Raw genomic sequence first — 19,317 nt, 5'->3', positions numbered from 1 at the left:
AAGGGTATTCAATTAGGAAAGGAGGAAGTCAAATTGTCTCTATTTGCAGACGACATGATTGTATATCTAGAAGACCCCATCATCTCAGCCCAAAATCTCCTGAAACTGATAAGCAATTTCAGCAAAGTCTCAGGATACAAAATCAATGTGCAAAAATCACAAGCATTTCTATACACCAAAAACAGACTTAAAGAGAGCCAAATCAAGAACGAACTGCCATTCACAATTGCTACAAAGAGAATAAAATATCTAGGAATACAACTAACAAGGAACGTAAAGGACCTCTTCAAGGAGAACTACAAACCACTGCTCAACGAAATAAGAGAGGACACAAACAGATGGAGAAACATTCCATGTTCATGGTTAGGAAGAATCAATATTGTGAAAATGGCCATACTGCCCAAAGTAATTTACAGATTCAACGCTATCCCCATCAAGCTACCAATGACCTTCTTCACAGAACTAGAAAAAACCACCTTAAACTTCATATGGAACCAAAAGAGAGCCCACATAGCCAAGTCAATTCTAAGCAAAAAGAACAAAGCAGGAGGCATCACACTACCGGACATCAAACTATACTACAAGGCTACAGTAATCAAAACAGCATGGTACTGGTACCAAAACAGAGATATAGACCAATGGAACAGAACAGAGGTGTCGGAGGCGACACAACATATCTACAACCACCCGATCTTTGACAAACCTGACAAAAACAAGCAATGGGGAAAGGAATCCCTGTTCAATAAGTGGTGTTGGGAAAACTGGCTAGCCATATACAGAAAGCAGAAACTCGACTCCTTCCTGACACCTTACACTAAAATTGACTCCAGATGGATTAAAGACTTAAACATAAGACCTAACGTCATAAAAACCCTAGAAGAAAACCTAGGCAAAACCATTCAGGACATAGGCGTAGGCAAGGACTTTATGACCAAAACACCAAAAGCATTGGCAACAAAAGCCAAAATAGACAAATGGAACCTCATCAAACTCCACAGCTTCTGCACCGTGAAAGAAACAGTCAATAGAGTGAATCGGCAACCAACAGAATGGGAAAAAATTTTTGCAGCCTACCCGTCTGACAAAGGGCTGATATCCAGAATTTACAACGAGCTAAAACAGATTTACAAGAAAAAGCAAACAAGCCCATTCAAAAATGGGTGAAGGATATGAACAGGTACTTTACAAAAGAAGACATACATGAGGCCAGCAAGCATATGAAAAAATGCTCATCATCACTGGTCATTAGAGAAATGCAAATCAAAACTACATTGAGATACCATCTCACGCCAGTTAGAATGGCGATCATTAAAAAATCTGGAGACAACAGATGCTGGAGAGGATGTGGAGAAATAGGAACACTTTTACACTGTTGGTAGGAGTGTAAATTAGTTCAACCATTGTGGAAAACAGTGTGGCGATTCCTCAAGGACCTAGAAATAGAAATTCCATTTGATCCAGCAATCCCATTACTGGGTATATATCCAAAGGATTATAAATCGTTCTACTATAAAGACACATGCACATGAATGTTCATAGCAGCACAGTTTACAATAGCAAAGACCTGGAACCAACCCAAATGCCCATCAATGACAGACTGGACAGGGAAAATGTGGCACATATACACCATGGAATATTATGCAGCCATCAAAAACGACGAGTTCGCGTCCTTTGTAGGGACATGCATTAACCTGGAAACCATCATTCTCAGCAAACTGACACAAGAACACAAAATCAAACACCACATGTTCTCACTCATAGGTGGGTGTTGAACAAGGAGAACACATGGACACAGGGAGGGGAGCACTATACACTGGGGTCTGTTGGGGGGGTAGTGGGGGGGACAGAGGAGGGGTGGGGAGTTGGGGAGGGATAGCATGGGGAGAAATGCCAGATATAGGTGAAGGGGAGGAAGGCAGCAAATCACACTGCCACATATACACCTATGCAACAACGTTGCATGATTTTCACATGTACCCTAAAACCTAAAATGCAATAAAAAAAAAAAAAAAGTTTTCTTTTTGAAAAGACAGAACGAGTGTTATGGATTGAGCTGTGTCCCCTCCAACACAACTCTATATGCTGGAGTCCTAACCTCCAGTACCTCAAAATGAGATCTTACTTTGGAGAAAGGTTATTACAGAGGTAAACAGGTTAAAATGAAGTCATTTGGGTTGTCCCTAATCCAAATGACTGGTGTCTTTATAAAAAGGGGAAAATGTGGACACAGAGACAGACGTGCACATAGGGAGAACACCTTGTTAAGACTGGGGTTACACTGCTGCAATTTAAGGACCTATCAGGAGCTTGGAGGGAGGCTTACAACAGATCCTTCTCTATCGCCCTCAGCCAGGGAATGGCCCTGCTAACACCATGATCTCAGACTTACAGCCTTCAGTACTGTCAGACTATAAATGTATGTTGTTCAAGCCATGCAGTTTGTGGGACAGTAATTATTCACTTAACATTGTCAATAGGTTCTTGGAAACTGTGACTTTAAGCAAAATGACATATAATAAAAGCAATTTTTTCTTATAACATCATAACTAAATGACATTATCTGAGAACCTATAATTATTTCACTTAAAGTCCCAGTTTTCAAGAACTTATCTGTGATGTTAAATAAGGACTTACTATACTTTGTTATGGCAGCCCTAGGAAACTAATACAAGTAGGGTTACAGGATAAGTAACTTCTCAGAATTTACATGGCAACTAATAGCAATAACTTACCCTAGACTGGATCCTATATTAAAATGCCATAAATACTAAATGCTATATATCATTAACAAGAATGCTATACAAATGCTATAAATACTAAATACTATATATCACTAACAAAAGTGATATATATGGAGAGTAAATTAGACAAAAGTATTGAATCAATGTAAGTTTATGAAATGGCTAACTGTGCTGTAGTTACATAAGAAAATATCCCTATTCTTAGGAGATACACACTGAAATATTTAGGGGTAAAAGACCATGAAGTAAGGAACTTACCCATAAGGGGGTTCAGTAAAAATATTGTGTGTATGTATAATTATGTGGGTGTGTATACATATATACATATACTACAGAAAGAGTGAAAAAAAAGAGTAGAGAGAGGTAAAAGGGAGGGAGAGAGAAAACTCACATAAAAAAGAGGAAAGAAAAAAATGTTAACAATTGGGAATCTGAGAAAAGTATATCAGAATTCTGTGTGCTATTTTTATATCTGCAACATTTTGTAAGTTTAAAATTATTTGCAAATAAAATACAAAAAAGAACTTATTTTAGAGGAGATCGGGTACATTCAGGGTGGTATGGCTGTAGACAAAAACAAACAAGCAGACAAAAAGAACTTTTAAAAACAATGCCTAAGCTTATTGTTAGAAACAAAATATTTTATTTTTAGTATGGTATATGAACAAAAGAGTGAAATGATAAAGTGAATGAATAACAAAAGAAAGAGAGAGAGAGAGAAAGAAAGATTCAGAAATTGATCTAAGTTATTGAAATTCTCAGTGCCTCAGAAAATTTTGACAAATTGAATATATTATTTAATACAATATAAATAATACAAACTAAATTTGCCTTTGCTTAAAAATAAGAATCAGAATATCTACTTTTTTTTTAGAAAGTAGCTTAACATTTATTCAGAATAACTATTAGTGGAGAAAAAAATGGCCTTTTTATATTTGTACAACACTCACACAACTATTCATTGTTTCCTAGCATTGCAATACTTTGATATTTATCGTAAAGTTTCTCTATTTTCTAATGATAATTCTAAAATATAGAGAATCATCACTAGAAATATAGAAAGGAATCAACTGGACTATAGAAAGGAATCAACTGTACCATAAAAAAATAAGCTGTGCTGGATAAGCATGTGGCAATCCTCTTCTTCCTTTTTTCTTTTTTTTAGGGGTGGGGGAAGGTCACTCTGGTTAACACAATCAAAGAAATTTGCTAGTATATACAGAATTCTTTGTTAAAAAATTTTTGTTTTAGATACACCAGTTACCGGCAAATCAAATAGACATAAATACTACAGTAAACAGTAATTTATCGAGTAACCCTGTGCAGAGTTGCATGAAAGCATCCAGAGGCAGAACGAAATCCACAGCAGAGACGCGGCTTTTCAGATAGACTGCCGCTGCAGGTGCCATGGCCCAGTGCCAGAAACAGGCAGGGTAGGGGTTACAGGCAGCTCCTGCGCAGCACCACTGGGCAGAAGTTGCCTGTAATCAGAGCACTACTAAAAGCAATGATGGTGGCAAGGTGAACTTGGTGAGCAAGCATTCCTCTGTGAATTCAGTTTCCTCTTGTGAATTTCATATTGAGAGCCCATTAGCCTCACTTCTCTTCTCTAGCTATTATCATTAGCCCCTGGCAGAAACGATGACTACCAGCTGTAACTGCCAGCACACTACTGTGATAATTTACACAAAGATTAAAAATGAAAATTAAATACTGGGCTTTCTAGCCATCTTTTAGTTTTTTTTAATTATAAAAATCTCTCTCTTTTTATCCTCCTCCTTCTTTTTCCTCTTCTCCTTCCCCTTCTTTAACTTCAAACCTATAGTAACTTTGGACAAGCACTAAGTTACCATAAACAAGGTTTTGTTTATTTCTTTTTCCTGAAGTCAGTACATCAAGGTATTTCAAGACCATAAAGAAAGAAATTATGAAATTAAGAAATAGATGAAAAAATATACACCTGGCTGGGCATGAGGCCTCACACCTGTAATCCCAGCACTTTGGAAGGCTGAGGTGGGCAGATCACTTGAGGTCAGTAGTTTAAGGAGTTGGAAACCAGCCTGAGCAACATGGTGAAACCCTGTCTCTACTAAAAATACAAAAAATTAGCCAGGCGTTGTGGTGAGTGCCTGTAGTCCTAGCTGCTCAGGAGGTTGAGGTTGGAGAATTGTTTGAACCTGGGAGGTGGAGGTTCCAGTGAGCCAAGATCATGCCATTGCACTCCAGCCTGGATGACAGAGCAAGACTTTGTCTCAAAAACAAAACCAAACCAGAAGTATTTTGAATAAAGTGTCAAATACTTACAAGGTATAATTACTATTGATATCATGAGCAGGCCTCGTGCCAGATTCATCTAGCTGCTTGCACCATAGTAGATTCTGAACTCCAAAGGGACTGGCATGGGTCTTTGCAATTTAATTATGGACATTACTGAATCTCACATGAAGAAATGTTTAATAAATAAGACAGAGAAATATACAAAAGTTGCTCTAAAATAAATTAGATCAGCCATCTGTACAATACCATCCCAAGTAAAGCTTGTGAAAGAATATATAGGGGTATTTCTGAAATGTTTCAAAGAAGATGAGAATTCTCAGAGGAGTGTTTGTAGGTTTCTAGATTATTTTGCCTTTTGAGGGCAATGTTAAGAAGGGTAACATTACATGCTTTAGGGTATCGTTTGGCTAAAAAAGAAGTAGGGTAGGTTCAAACTGCAATGATGAGAAGAACATGTAGCAGGCACTGTGGTAAGAATAGCACCGTGGTGAGTAATCAAGCTACAAGCCTAACTATTGTAGGTTCCTGCGTCAGGAAGAGGGAGAATCTGGCATTTCCCCTCACACCTCCGCTATATCACTGAGGCTGAAGTCTATCACCTCCAGGGGACGAGTAACCACTATCAGACAATCTTTATCTTTTCTTTTCTTTTTTTTAGACAGAGCTTTGCTCTTGTTGCCCAGGCTGGAGTGCAATGGTGCGATCTCGGCTCACTGCAACCTCTGCCTCCTAGGTTCAAGAAATTCTCCTGCCTCAGCCTCCAGAGAAGCTGGGATTACAGGCATGTACCACCATGCCCAGCTAATTTTGTATTTTTAGTAGAGACAGGTTTCTCCATGTTGGTCAGGCTGGTCTCAAACTCCCGACCTCAGGTGATCTGCCACCTCAGCCTCCCAAAGTGCTGGGATTACAGGTGTGAGCCACGGCACCTGGCCGACAATCCTTTTCAATTATATAGATGAAATACTAATGGGGAGGAATCTGCTACCATTCTTTCCAAAATTTAAAAATCATTAATATATTCTAATGAAATATTAATAATGTGGTAGAAAACCACAGAAGTTACTTATGCCAGAATAAACACAGAATTTGAATATTTTTCTACCATGGATGTACCATATTATCTTAGAAATAGCATCATTTTATTTTATTTTGTTTGTATCTAGCAAAATAATATGTCACTAAACAAAATGCAGTTTACTCTGATTTATACAGAGTTCAGAATTCAGGTGTTCAGAGAAACTAGAACACAGTCAAATTCAAAGCAACTGAAGACCAAGAGGAAAACAAGCACAAAGCTCCTGATCTTTAATGGTGGGAGGCACTGGGTCATTTCTCAAGCTTTTAACCTTGCTATACATGGATTAAATAACATTATCAATCACAAGAAGATGAAAACCCTGACAGAGAAGTGACGGCTGACAGGCGAGAACTTTGAATGCTAACAGAAAAGCTAAAAGAAAGCAGAGGAATATGGGTTATTTAAAGTTAGGAACAAAAAGCTCTATGCATCTCAGTGAGTATTCCAGAAAAGGCTATTTAAGTCCAGAAAGAAAGAATTCTCCATTTAACAGGCAAAGATACAATTCAAGATGAAATTTAAAAAAAAAAAAAAAAGGCAAAGAAATGTGTAATCTATTTCATAAAAGATTTTTTTTCAAGGGAAATGGTGAAAAACACTGGTATTTGAAAGTGTAAACCTCAATTCCACAGAACTTTTAATGTATGGAAATTGTTAATTCCATTCCTAGATGATGCTGAGTACCTGATGCAGTCTTCTGACATCATTTTGGAATGTTTCTATTAAGGTAAAGTAATAAATAAAATTAATAGATATTTTTTCTCCTCCTTTTAACTTCTTTAGGAGATATAAGATTATATGAAACAATATTTATAATACTGCATAGAAGTCTTTATATATAAATGTAATCTTTATATATAAATAATAGCACAAATTAGGGGTAAGAAATGGAGCTGAGTTGGAGCAAAGCTGCTATATTTTACTGCAATTAAGTTAGCATTAACCTGAAGTAAGCTGTGATAATTTAAAATGCAGACTAGGTACAGTGGCTCATGCCTATGATCCCAGCACTTTGAGAGGCCAAGATCAGAGGATTGCTTGAGGTCAGAAGTTCAAGACCAGCTTGGGCAACATAGTAAGACCTCATTTCTATAAAAAATAAAAAACTTAGCTAGACATAGTGGCACACGCCTTACCACTACACTCTAGCCTAGGTAACAGAGTGAGATTCTGTCTCAGAAAATAAAATGTATATTGTAGTCTCTACAAATACGACTAAGAAAATAAGTAAAACAAATATATAGTAAAAAAAATTAATGAAAATAGATAGTACACCAGAAATAATATTTAATACAAAAAAAGATGATAGAGAAGGAACAGAAAAACAAAATGACCCAAGACTAAAGAAAATAATTAACAAAATGGTAGACATGAATCCAACTATTATAGAACTCTATAATAGATGAGGTTTCTTTATATGTCCTGGTCTATTTCTGAATTATGCTATTGGATGCCCTCTGGATTATACTATTATTATGCTATCAACAATAACATTAAATGTGAATAAACACTTCTATTGGCAGAGATTATCAGTCTAGGTAAATAACATGATCCAACTATATGCTAGTTACAAAAGACATTTTGAAAGTGTCCAAAATCCAAAAAACAGGTTGAAAACAAAATAACAGAAAAAGGTATACCATGCAAACAGTTATCATATGAGAACTGAAGAGAACTGCCTTTAACAATATCAGGCAAAACAGACTCAAAAATTACTAAAAACAAAGACAATTTATGACTAAAGTTGGTTAATTCATCAGGAAGATAAAACAATTATAAACATATAAGTACTGTGACAGGCTGAAAAATGTACCCTCACCCGCAGGAAGATATCAGGTCCTACTCTCTGGAATCTGTAAATATTATGTTATATGGGAAAAGGTTATTTGCAATGTCATTACATGGAGAATTTTTTTTTTTTTAATATGGAGTCTCACTCTGTCACCCAGGCTGGAGAGCAGTGGCGCAATCTCAGCTCACTGCAACCTCCACCTCCCAGGTTCAAGCAATCCTCCTGCCTCAGCCTCCCAAGAAGCTGAAACAACAGGCACATGCCTCTATATGTGGTTAATGTTTTGTATCTTTAGCAGAGACAGGGTTTCACTATGTTGGCCAGGCTGGTCTTGAACTCTGGACCTCAGGTGATCCACCTGCCTTGGCCTCCCAAAGAGCTGGGATTACAGGTATGAGCCACTGTGTGTGGCCTAAATTGAGGATTTTGAGATGACAGATTATCCTGGATTATGAGGGAGGACCTAAATGCAATCACATGTATCCTCAGAAAATGGAGACAGGGAGAGATTTGGCTATATTCAGAAGGCAATGTGAAGACATAGGCAGACATCCTCTGGAGGGAATGTGATATTGATTTCAGACTTCTGGACTCTAGAACTGTGACAGAATAAGTTTCTGCTGTTTAAGCCACCAAGTGTTTGAAATAATTTGCTACGGCAGCTATAGGAAACTAACATAGGCATTTAACAACAGAGCCAGGCAGGAGAATCGCTTGAACTCGTGAGGCAGAGGTTGCACTGAGCTGAGATCGCGCCACTGCACTCCAGCCTGGATGACAGAGCTAGATTCTGTTTCAAAAAACAAACAAAACAACAACAAAAAAACACAACAGAGCCCAAAAATACATGAAGCAAAAACTGACAGAATTGAAAGCAGTATTTGGAGACTTCAATATCTCACCAGCAAAAACAAAACCAAAAAAACAACTAAACAGAAAATAGGCAAAGATACAGAATAGTTAAAACACAAAAACCAAACCGATCAACTGACTCCCACAGAACACTAAACAATAGCAGAATACCCATTCTTCTAAAGAGAACATGGAGAATACTCCCATACAGATCCCGTGCTAGGCTGAAAACAAGTCTCAGTACATTTTAAACAACTCAAACCATATGCAGTATGCTCTCTAATCACAATGAAATTAAAAATAAAAAATACAGAAGGAAATTTGGAAAATCCATAAATATTTGGAAACCAAGCAACATACTTCTAAATAATCCATAAGCCAAGAAAAAAAAACCCACAGGAATATTATTAGAAAATTGCATAAGCTGAATGAAAACAAGGAAACAAAATATCAAAATTTATGACATACAGCTAAAACCACACATAAAGAGAAAACTGTAATTGGAAGAGTTGATATTGGAAGAGAAGAGCTCAAATAAAAAAAACTAGTTTTCCAATTTAAGAATCTAGTTAGAGTAAACTAAACCCAAAGCAAGCAAAAGGAAAGAAAGAATGAATATTAGGGTGAAAACTCAGTGAAAGAGAAAACAGAAACACCACAGAGAAAACCAGTGAAATAAAAAGTTGGCTCTTTGAAAAGATCAACAAAATTGACAAACCTTTTTAGCAAGACTGGATGAGAAAAAAAGATAATGCCAATTACCAAAAATCAGTGTAAATGAGGTAACATCATTACTAACCTTAGAGAAATTAAAATGATAATAAGGCATACTATGAACAACTTTGTAACAATAAATGAGACAACTTAGATTAAATGGACAAATTGTAAGAAAGATATAAATTACTGACACAGATTCAAGAAAACATAAAAAATCTTCATAGACCTGTAAAAAGTAAAAAAAACTGATTTGGTAATTTAAAATCTTCTCACAAAAAAAAAAGGCCATGCCTAGATAGTGTCAATGGTGAATTCCATCAAACAATTAAAGAAGAAATAATAACAAGCCTTCACAAAGTCCTTCAAAAATGTAGAGGAAGACTGCCATACTCATTCTATGAAACTAATATTACCCCAATAATAAAGTCAGATGAATATATGAAAGAAAACTATAAATTAATATTCCTCATCAATATAGATTCAAAAATCCTCAAAAGTAGTAATTCCTCAAGAAAATACTAACAAAACAAAAATCCAGGATATATCAAAAGAACTTAAAACATCTAAGTGTAATATACTCATGAATGCAAGGTTGGTTTAACATCCAACAATCAATTAATGTAATTTATCATATTTCACTTTTTTGTTTCTTGTTTGAAAATCTTTCCCTATTTTAACATCACAAAGAAATTCTCCTGAATTATCTTGTTAAAGTTTATTGTTTTGACTTTATATATAAAACTTTAATATACTTTCATTTTTGTTAGTGGCATAAAATAAGGTTCCAATTAAAATTTTTCCCCGTATATTTGCTATAGTTTGAATTGTGCCCGCTCCCACCGAAATTTTATGTTAAAGTCTCAATCTCATAGCACCTCAGAAGGTAGCCTTATTTGAAAATCGGGTCATTACAGAAGTCTTTATTTAGCATAGGTCACATTGGAATAGGGTGAGTCCTTAACCTAAAATGAATGGTATCTTTATTAAAAGGGAAAATTTGGACAGACAGACATGCATAGAGGGAGGATGATGTGAAGAGACATAAGGAGAAGACATCCATATACAAGCCAACGAGACGGCCAGAACAGGTCCTTCCCTTACAGCATTTAGGAGAAATCAGCTCTTCTAAACCTTGATTTTTGACCTCTGGCCTCCAAACCTGTGAGACAATAACTTTCTGTTGTTTCCACCAGATTACAGTACTTTGTTACAGAAGCCCTAGGAAACTAATAAAATAACTATCTCGAAATCCTAAATTGAAAAGTCCTTCCTTTCCCCACAGATCTGCAATACCAGCTCTATAATAGATAGGTTTCTTTATATGTCCTAGTCTATTTCTGGGTTTTCTACTCAATTCCCTTGGACTACTTCTCCTTCCCTAATTACTACAGCTTTATAATAATTCTTGATATCTGGTAAAGCAAGTCCCTCTAAAATCTGCTCTTGTTCTCAGAGAGGATTTTGGCCATAACGGCCCTCTGTTCTTTAAAATCAGTTTGTCATCTTCCACCAAGACAAAGTAAACCTATTGATTGGTTTTTATATTTTTATATTGAGTTTATAAATAAATTTGGGAAGAATTAACAATCTATCAATATGGTAAATTTTTTTTTCCTCTTATTTAGTTGTCCTCCTTTTTTAACTAAAAATTTCACAGTAAATTACACATCATGACTAAAAGCAAACCAAACAATAGGAATTTTAGACTTTTCTTTTCTTTTTTTTTTTTTAAAGATGGGGTTTCACCATGTTGGTCAGGCTGGTCTTGAACTCCCGATCTCAGGTGATCTGCCCGCCTTGGCCTCCACAGTGCTTGGATTACGGGCATGAGCCACCATGCCTGGCCAGGAATTTTAGACTTTTCATACCTATCTCCCTACCTTCCCAGGGGATTTAGATCCAACCACTGCACTGGGAGTAAAGGGGATGAAGACACAAGAGGGAGATACCCACAGCTGAGAATAATTATTCCCAACTGCAGCCACCATGGCTATTCACATTCTTGGCCATATCATTATCAATATGGAAAACGAAAAGAGAACTGGAAAAAAAAAAAAAAAAAAAAAAAACCACAATTTGAAAAAAGCATCTTAGCTTCTGGCATTTCAATTCCCAAAAAAATTTTTTTTAAATGTTGCCTGGTCAGCAGTCTTAAGAAACAGGTTTTTAAATGTCATTTCCCCACACTTGTTCAGTAGGGGGCATAAGATTCTGTCTTTATGCCGTCATCACTTGAGAACTGTAACTTTTCCATTCAGAGAAAAAAGTTACAAAAGATTGACCTAATTCATTCAGAGGTGTAAGATCTATAAAGGTTTGTGTTGAATAGATTTAGATTTTAGCAATGATAGAAAAAAAGTTAAATTCTATTTTTTCATCAATCTTGTTTTTTCTTGTCAGGCAATACTATGAAAGGACAAGATCTCTTTTAATTTGTCCACATATTCTCTGATGATAATGGAAAGCAGATAATACACTCATTTTATTTTTCTTTACCTTGTCAAGCGAGTACTATTTGTGTCACCATTATGAAACAGTAGAGGAGACAAAAGCTATAGAAGATACACAAAAGTAAATGTGATTCTAGCTGTAACCTTAGGACAATTCACCAAGAGAACGCTTCCTCTGCTAGATTCATGCCACCTTCAGGCCTTGAGAAGCTCTCTATTTCAACAAGTTATCAAAGAGAAGACATCCCCAAAAGAATATGGATATTGTCTATCTTATTCATTGAGTCTAACAGTGGTGGTCCATAAGCACGCACTCAATAAATACATGGTAGATGAATGAACTATTATAATTTGAATCAATTATGCATCCTTCAGCTAAAATAAAATGCTCTACTTTCAAAGGCCGTCTTTTAGAAATTCTGCCCAGAGTATGGTCTTCTTTGTCTCTTATTCAACATGAAACTTGAAGGTTATAAGAGGCAGTATTATATATAGGTCTATACATTGAAATTGTATCATAAGAGACAGATGATGGGCATTCTTAACTCATAAATTCTTCTATTATTTGAAAGTATGAAAGCCTGTTTCTCATTTATATTTCTGATGCAGTATCTGAAATAAATTTTTTCCTAGTTCAGGTAATATTAGATAACATGGACCAATCTCAGGAATAGAATATAATTTATTTCTCTGAAAAAAACTAATAAAATTTAGGTGAGTTTTCCTTCTAAAACATGTAGGATATTATCTTCTGTTCATAAGCCCATCCACTTAACCAACTTTCCAATCGTACATTTAGATATTCATTACTTGCAAGAAAACTCTGAGGATTAAAGTCATTGGGTAAGACAGTAGTTAACGTCCTCTAATACAGAGAATGTAGCATTACTGGTTCACTACCAAAATCATGCTCCTAAAAATATCCTATCCTCTTGAATTAACAACCAAATACTTAAAAAAAACATGCTGGGTATCTTAAAATGAGTATGACAGTTAATTAATTCTCTGATCCCCTGCTATCAACCGAGTACTGTACAATCTGTTATTATTCACTGTCCTATAGATCATCTGTTCTTGGTGCTGGTTTGTTCCAGGAAGAGGGACAGCTGCAACACTATATCCCTGTTCAACCTGAGGACCATCTGACTTTAATTGTAACACACAGCTTGATATGGCTCTGGCTATGAGAAGCCGAAGTATCGTCTGTAATAATCTGGAAAAGCAGAAACCTGCCAACAGAGGGCTGAAAACAGGGACTTGTGCTGTCTGGCTGCCTGACGGGCTGCAGGAAATATGATTAATGAGTAAGGTATAATCATATCAGGAACCCGATTAGCACCACAAAAAGGTCACAGATCAAAGTAGTATGCATTTCATGAGCTGCAATCATTGCATAAAATCTGTGGGCTTGAAGAGGTAAACCAAAAAGAGGAGGGAGATGAAACCCTTATGTGACAATATGCTAACCAATACATAAGATACCATACTAACAATTTAGTCACTTGTAGAAGGTTATAAAGAAATTGCAAAATAAATCAATATAGACCATATTGTAAGGAAACTTTGTTCATCAGAGATGTAAAATAAATATTTTTGAATGAATGAATGAGGTATTAAATTCTTTCATAAAGGCACATATATGTAAAATCAAGTATCTTTCCTAATTATGAATTAATATGACCAGATACATAAATACTCAACTCTAAACTATATTTACATTTAAATTGCAGTGAATTTATACACAGTTCTATTTGGGAATGTAAGCTAATTCAGAGTCTAAACAATGAAGACATCTATAAAACTCAAGCAGTAAGAATCACTGGGAAAAATATTAAGTAAGCTTAATAAAAATGTTATAACAAATGCACAGTTAATACTGCAAAATATTATTTGGTATAGAATTTTACAGTCATGTCCAAGTTTAGAGCATGGGTAGCCAAACTCTAAATCTAGTTGTAAAGCAATTTGGTAAGCCACAATCTTCTTTTTCTTAGTGCCCTTTTAAACCTTTCCCAAGCAGACTCGGCTCTTCTGAGGTGAAGGCAGTGAGGGTAGAGATGGGAGGTATTATTGGGAGAGTGGCTTGCCTTAACTTACGTAATTAAATTTTTTACTTGTCAAAACATTGGTGAAAAACTTAATACATAACTTATTCAAATGTTTCTGCCTTTTAGAGCTCCTTTAAAGTGAAGTAAACATACTAACAAACTTCTTCATGTTATTAATAATATTAATTATGGTAATGATTAACAGAAAACTGGTACTCTTGAGACAAAATTTCAAGTCATATTTGAGAAAAAGTGTGTCAATAATAAAATGATCAGAACATGATATTTTTCTCAAAAGAAATTTATTATTCACCAATAATGAGGATATTTTGTACCTTTTATATGTAGTATAAATATTATATCTATTTAATATTTAGTTAAAACATTTAAAAATGGTGATTCAAAAGACACCATTAAAAATGAAAATAAAATAGACTAGTTAAAAAATATTTTCAAGATACATGTTGGATAAATGGCTTTTATAGAAAATACATAAAGATATCTTACAATTCAATAATAAAAAGATAACCCAGCCTGGTGCAGTGGCTCATGCCTGTAATCCCAGTACTTTGGGAGGCTGAGGCAGGCAGGTCACGAGGTCAGGAGTTTGAGACCAGACTGGCCAATATGGTGAACCCTGTCTCTACTAAAAATACAAAAATTAGCTGGGCATGGTGGCGCGCACCTGTAGTCCCAGCTACTAGGGAGGCTGAAGCAGAATTGCTTGAACCTAGGAGACAGAGGTTGCAGTGAGCCGAGATCATGCCACTGCACTCCAGCCTGGGCAACAGAGCGAGACTCCGTCTCAGAAAAAAAAAAAAAAAAAAAAAAAAAAAAGGACAACTCAATTTAAAAATAGGCAAAATATTTAAATATATATGTCATCAAAAAACATATATATATATATATATATTAGTAGCAAATAAGTCTGTGAAAAGATGGTTAACATTATTCATCATTAGGGTAATGCAAATTAAAATAACAATGACATACCTATTAGAATGGCTAAAATAAATAAGATTGACAATACCAAGTCTTGGTAAGAATATAAAAAAACTAAAACTTCATACATTGTGGGAATACAAAATGGTAAAAATTTTTATCACATGACCCAGGAATTCCTAGAAATCTACTCAAAAGAAATAAAACAGATGTCTACACTAACACTTACATGCAAATGTTTATAATAGCCCAAACTGGAAAAAAAGTCCATTAACTAGTAAAGATATTTTAAAATATGATATATCTATAAAATAGAATACATCAATACAAAGAAATTAACTACTGATATATGCACAACATGGATGAATCTCAAAACACATCATGCTAAGTGAAAGAAGACAGGCATAAAAAGACTACATATTGTATTACTCCATTAATATAAAATTTCTAGAAAAGTAGAACTATAGAGACAGAATCAGTGACTGCTTGGAGCCAGCAGTGGAAGCAGAGGCTGACTATAAAGAGGCACAAGGAAACTTTTTGTACTCATGTGAGTGTTCCAAAGCTGAACTGTAGTGGTGGTTACATAACTGTGTACACTTACTAAACTCTTTGAATTGCATACTTTAAAAAGTTGAATTTTATGGTATATAGATTGTACCTCAATGAATCTGTTTTAAAAGAAAAATTACTGAAAGAAAAGTTGTAGTATCAATGTACCTTCTATTCACTTCTGTGTGTCCCTGGGGTTGCGGGAGCACATACAACCACAGACACCTGCCACATTTAAAGGTTTGACATTTCCTTCAATATCTTTCAGAGCAAGCTTAGTCTTCATCTCTCACTTTAATCACAGAAACTTTGTGAGAACCTTTAAAAATTCTTGAGGTAAAAGTTTTAGCAACATATTCCATAAGACTGTGATACAATAATATTTTCTATATAATATACTATTTTCTGAGTGCCTACTATAAGCCAGAGACTATTCTAGGCATTTTACATACATAATTACAATCATTTATTCATAATTTCAAAATTACAAATGAAGAAACCAAGACTCAGAAAGGTTAAACTGCTAAGGTCCCATAATCAACAATGTGATTGATAAAGGACTGGAAAATCTGGTCAGATTCCAAAGCTTACATATTCTTTCCACTCCCCTGCATTGTTTCCAGTATATATAGAGCGCAAAATTTCAATAATAATGAGATTGTAATAAGGATCTGGAAGATAGGACTAATTGTTAATATGAAAAAAAGGAATGTCACCTAAAAAATACAACAATTTTCCTTTTTTATGAGTGAAGTAAAAACACAACGCCTCCCAAGTAGCTGGGATTACAGATGTCAACCACCACGCCCAGCTAATTTTTGTATTTTTAATAGAGACAGGGTTTCACCATGTTGGTCAGGCTGGTCTCAAACTCCTGACCTCAGGTGATCTGCCTGCCTCCGCCTCCCAAAGTGCTGGGATTATAGGCGTGAGCCACCATACCCAGCCAAGATTTTACTTTTAAATACTGAGAATAAAGCTCCCTGATTCCAAACTTCTGTGACACTTAAAAGGCAAAAAGGAAAAGCCATATTAATGTCTCAAAAAGAATACTGAACCCAGATAATAAAGGACACTAAAGAATCCACTAAAGAGGATACCAAAAAGTTGTTTGTAAGCACAAATTTAATGTGCTTTTAAGTTTTAAAGTTTTCATATTCTCAATATTATGTGAAGATTTCCTTTGAAAGATAAAGGATATAATTTCAAAATCTTGTTTCTATTAATCCCAAATTCACTTCTTTCACTTATAATTTTGAATTATCATATATATATATAAATGTAACTTAAATTCTGCATGAGAGAAACTTATTTTATATATCAACTCAATAAAATTTCATAAAGTATATACAGGGATTCATGAGCTACTATGTCACTTTCAGTTAGTCTATTATCTACAGGTTTGTCCAGAAGAGCAAGGGTTAATGATTATACACCAACACATGAAAGATGCTTTGAGCAAAGGCTCACGACAGACAGAGTAGATGATTACTATCTTACCAATCTGTTTATGTGAACAAATTCTTCTGAGGTTTTGGCCCAAGGAGGAAGTTCGACATCAGACACTACTGTCCCATCATCCATCACTCCAAGATTATAATTATTGAAGTTGACAAACATCTCAGGGAGATAATAAAATTCAGGGATCAACTCCTATATAAAAATAAAAGACAACATGATATAAGCAGTAGGATACTAACTAGATATTCAAAAAAAGGACCTGATCATTTTCTATTGTTCAGAAGAACAAAATAAACAGTGAAATTTTTTTTTCTTTGAATATCATAGCCCTGTCACAGTTTCTCATAAGGCAGACAGATCCTATCCAACACAATTTAAATAACATCTTACTGGTATAAATACATCTCATAGGCTTTCCTTCATGACATGTCTCATAACCTCAAAACTCTTAAATAGAAATATTTCAGTAATAACTGAGGTTTGACAAGATATAAACAGAAATTACCATGCTGTAACAATAATGACAACCTAACTAGATTTTTTATGAGGTATATGGAATTTTTGCCAGAAAACCCCAAAATCTTTGTAAGCATTAAAATGCCATTTGCCTTGGTCTCTTCATAAACTAGAAAGATAATTTATTACATTTTAGCCACAATTTATCAGTACATTTTCCTCACGCTTCAAAACAGTCAAGTTTAAAGATACCAACTCTGACAGAAGATCAAAATTTATAATTGGTCTAGAAAATGACTTGCATAAGAAACTGAGTAAATTCAGTATGTGACTTTAATAACAACATTTAATAAGCAGAAAAATGCAGCTGTTTAGCCCTTTGTGTGTAATAAACCCCATATATAACTATTTCAGAGGCTCTGAAGATCAGACTTGAAATCCAGTCTTGACATGGGTCAGTGGTTCAGTGGTCTTTCAGATACCCCCTTAGGGCCAGCTATGGCAGGCCTGGCTTTCCAAACAGTTGAGTAAAATAGGGAGGTCATCAGATTTTGGACAAGGTCAGTATCAACTTGCCAGAGCAGGGGAAAAAAAATCCAGCAGGAATTAAGCTATTATCACCTCCATCATCCATGTGAAATGTTGTCTGACTTTGAATTGTACATCCTTTGTTTACAATCACAATAATTAACTAAGCAGGGCAGAAATGTGCTTGTTCTCCCTCCAAATGGCTGACAACCACCTGACCATTAGACTTAAAAAGCATTTAAACTGAACATTTTTTTTTTAAAAAAGACCTTGTTTAAAGCTCAGCTCTGAATACAATTAGACTATAATCACATAAAAATTTTAAGATTCTCATCTTCAAAAACAAGGCATATAATTCTAATTGACAAAAGGGGAAAAGACAGATGTGTGTTATTTTCTGCAGCAAAAAGCCATATCCAATTTGTTTGAGCTAAAACTTATTGTATGGTATGAGTCATACTCTCATACCATAAATGAATAAATTCTTAATAAACCATATTACATTTAACCTCACAAACACTTTCCAAGGTAAGGTATCAATCATTTCCACTTAAAAAATGAACTAAGGCTCAAAAAAGTACTTTGTCCAAGGTTAACAGCTGATATATTATAAATATGGAAGTTGGATCAGGACTTGTTTAACTAGAAAGCCTGTGTCCTTAGTCATCAAATAAGCCTGGGTTCTACTTACAGAGTATATATAGTGCTAAATATTTTAAATATAAGTTTTTAACATATATACAAAGTGATTTTTTTTAAAAAGGAAAAAAACCTCTAAATATAAACTTTTAGCACTTTCACAATGAGAAAACAACTGGTTCTCCTGAATATACCTTTCATATATATATAGGATATTTATCTCTCTCCATATAGCAATTGTTATATAAATAAAATTAATCCAAAGAGAATTTTTGTAATATTGTGATTTATCCCAATAAATCACTTTAAAATTTTCTAGTATTAATTTGCTGAAGTGTGTATTCAATTAATTTCCAACTTTGACAAATTTTACCAAAATATCTTATTTTCACTTCATAATACTTGTGCTATTGAAGATCACTGTTACTATTGTCAGGCCTTGTTTTACAATAAAGAGGAAGGAGCATGCTTTCCTTTTTCATTGACAATCAAAAGCAGCATTTGCTTAATTAAATATTAATTATTCTCATTTCAGTAATACCCGCTGTCCACTTCCACTCCCATCGACATCCTATAATGATTAGAAGATACTGATTGTCCCTCTTTTGCCGGTTATACCCATCATACTCTTGTTTTATAATTCTCCTAGATTCAAAACAAAATAATTTTAATGCCTGAATTTTAAGTGCTAGTTTTCTTCAGAGTTTTAAAATTTGGGAGATTGGTCATTTCTATCATAAATCAGAGCTGCATAATGCATAGTAAAAATATACAAAAATAG

At 34.8% G+C, this 19,317-nt stretch overlaps 1 protein-coding gene across 3 annotated transcripts in view; it reads right to left on the bottom strand.

Annotated features, from left to right (window-relative positions):
- LRBA (LPS responsive beige-like anchor protein) overlaps positions 1–19,317 on the bottom strand; it is a 742,045-nt gene that overhangs the window by 130,107 nt on the left and 592,621 nt on the right. For all 3 annotated transcript variants that reach the window (XM_064383828.1, XM_064383829.1, XM_064383830.1), the window contains exon 47: positions 16,953–17,105. In XM_064383828.1, the coding sequence (XP_064239898.1) occupies positions 16,953–17,105 (153 nt within the window). The remainder of the gene's footprint in view (positions 1–16,952; positions 17,106–19,317) is intronic.

This window comes from Aotus nancymaae, unplaced genomic scaffold (assembly GCF_030222135.1).
Source record: "Aotus nancymaae isolate 86718 unplaced genomic scaffold, 86718_ANA_hifiasm-v0.15.2.pri h1tg000033l, whole genome shotgun sequence".
Taxonomy (NCBI): Eukaryota; Metazoa; Chordata; class Mammalia; order Primates; family Aotidae; genus Aotus; species Aotus nancymaae.
The sequence above is the reverse complement of the archived record's forward strand: the minus strand, read 5'-3'. Positions and strand labels throughout refer to the sequence as shown.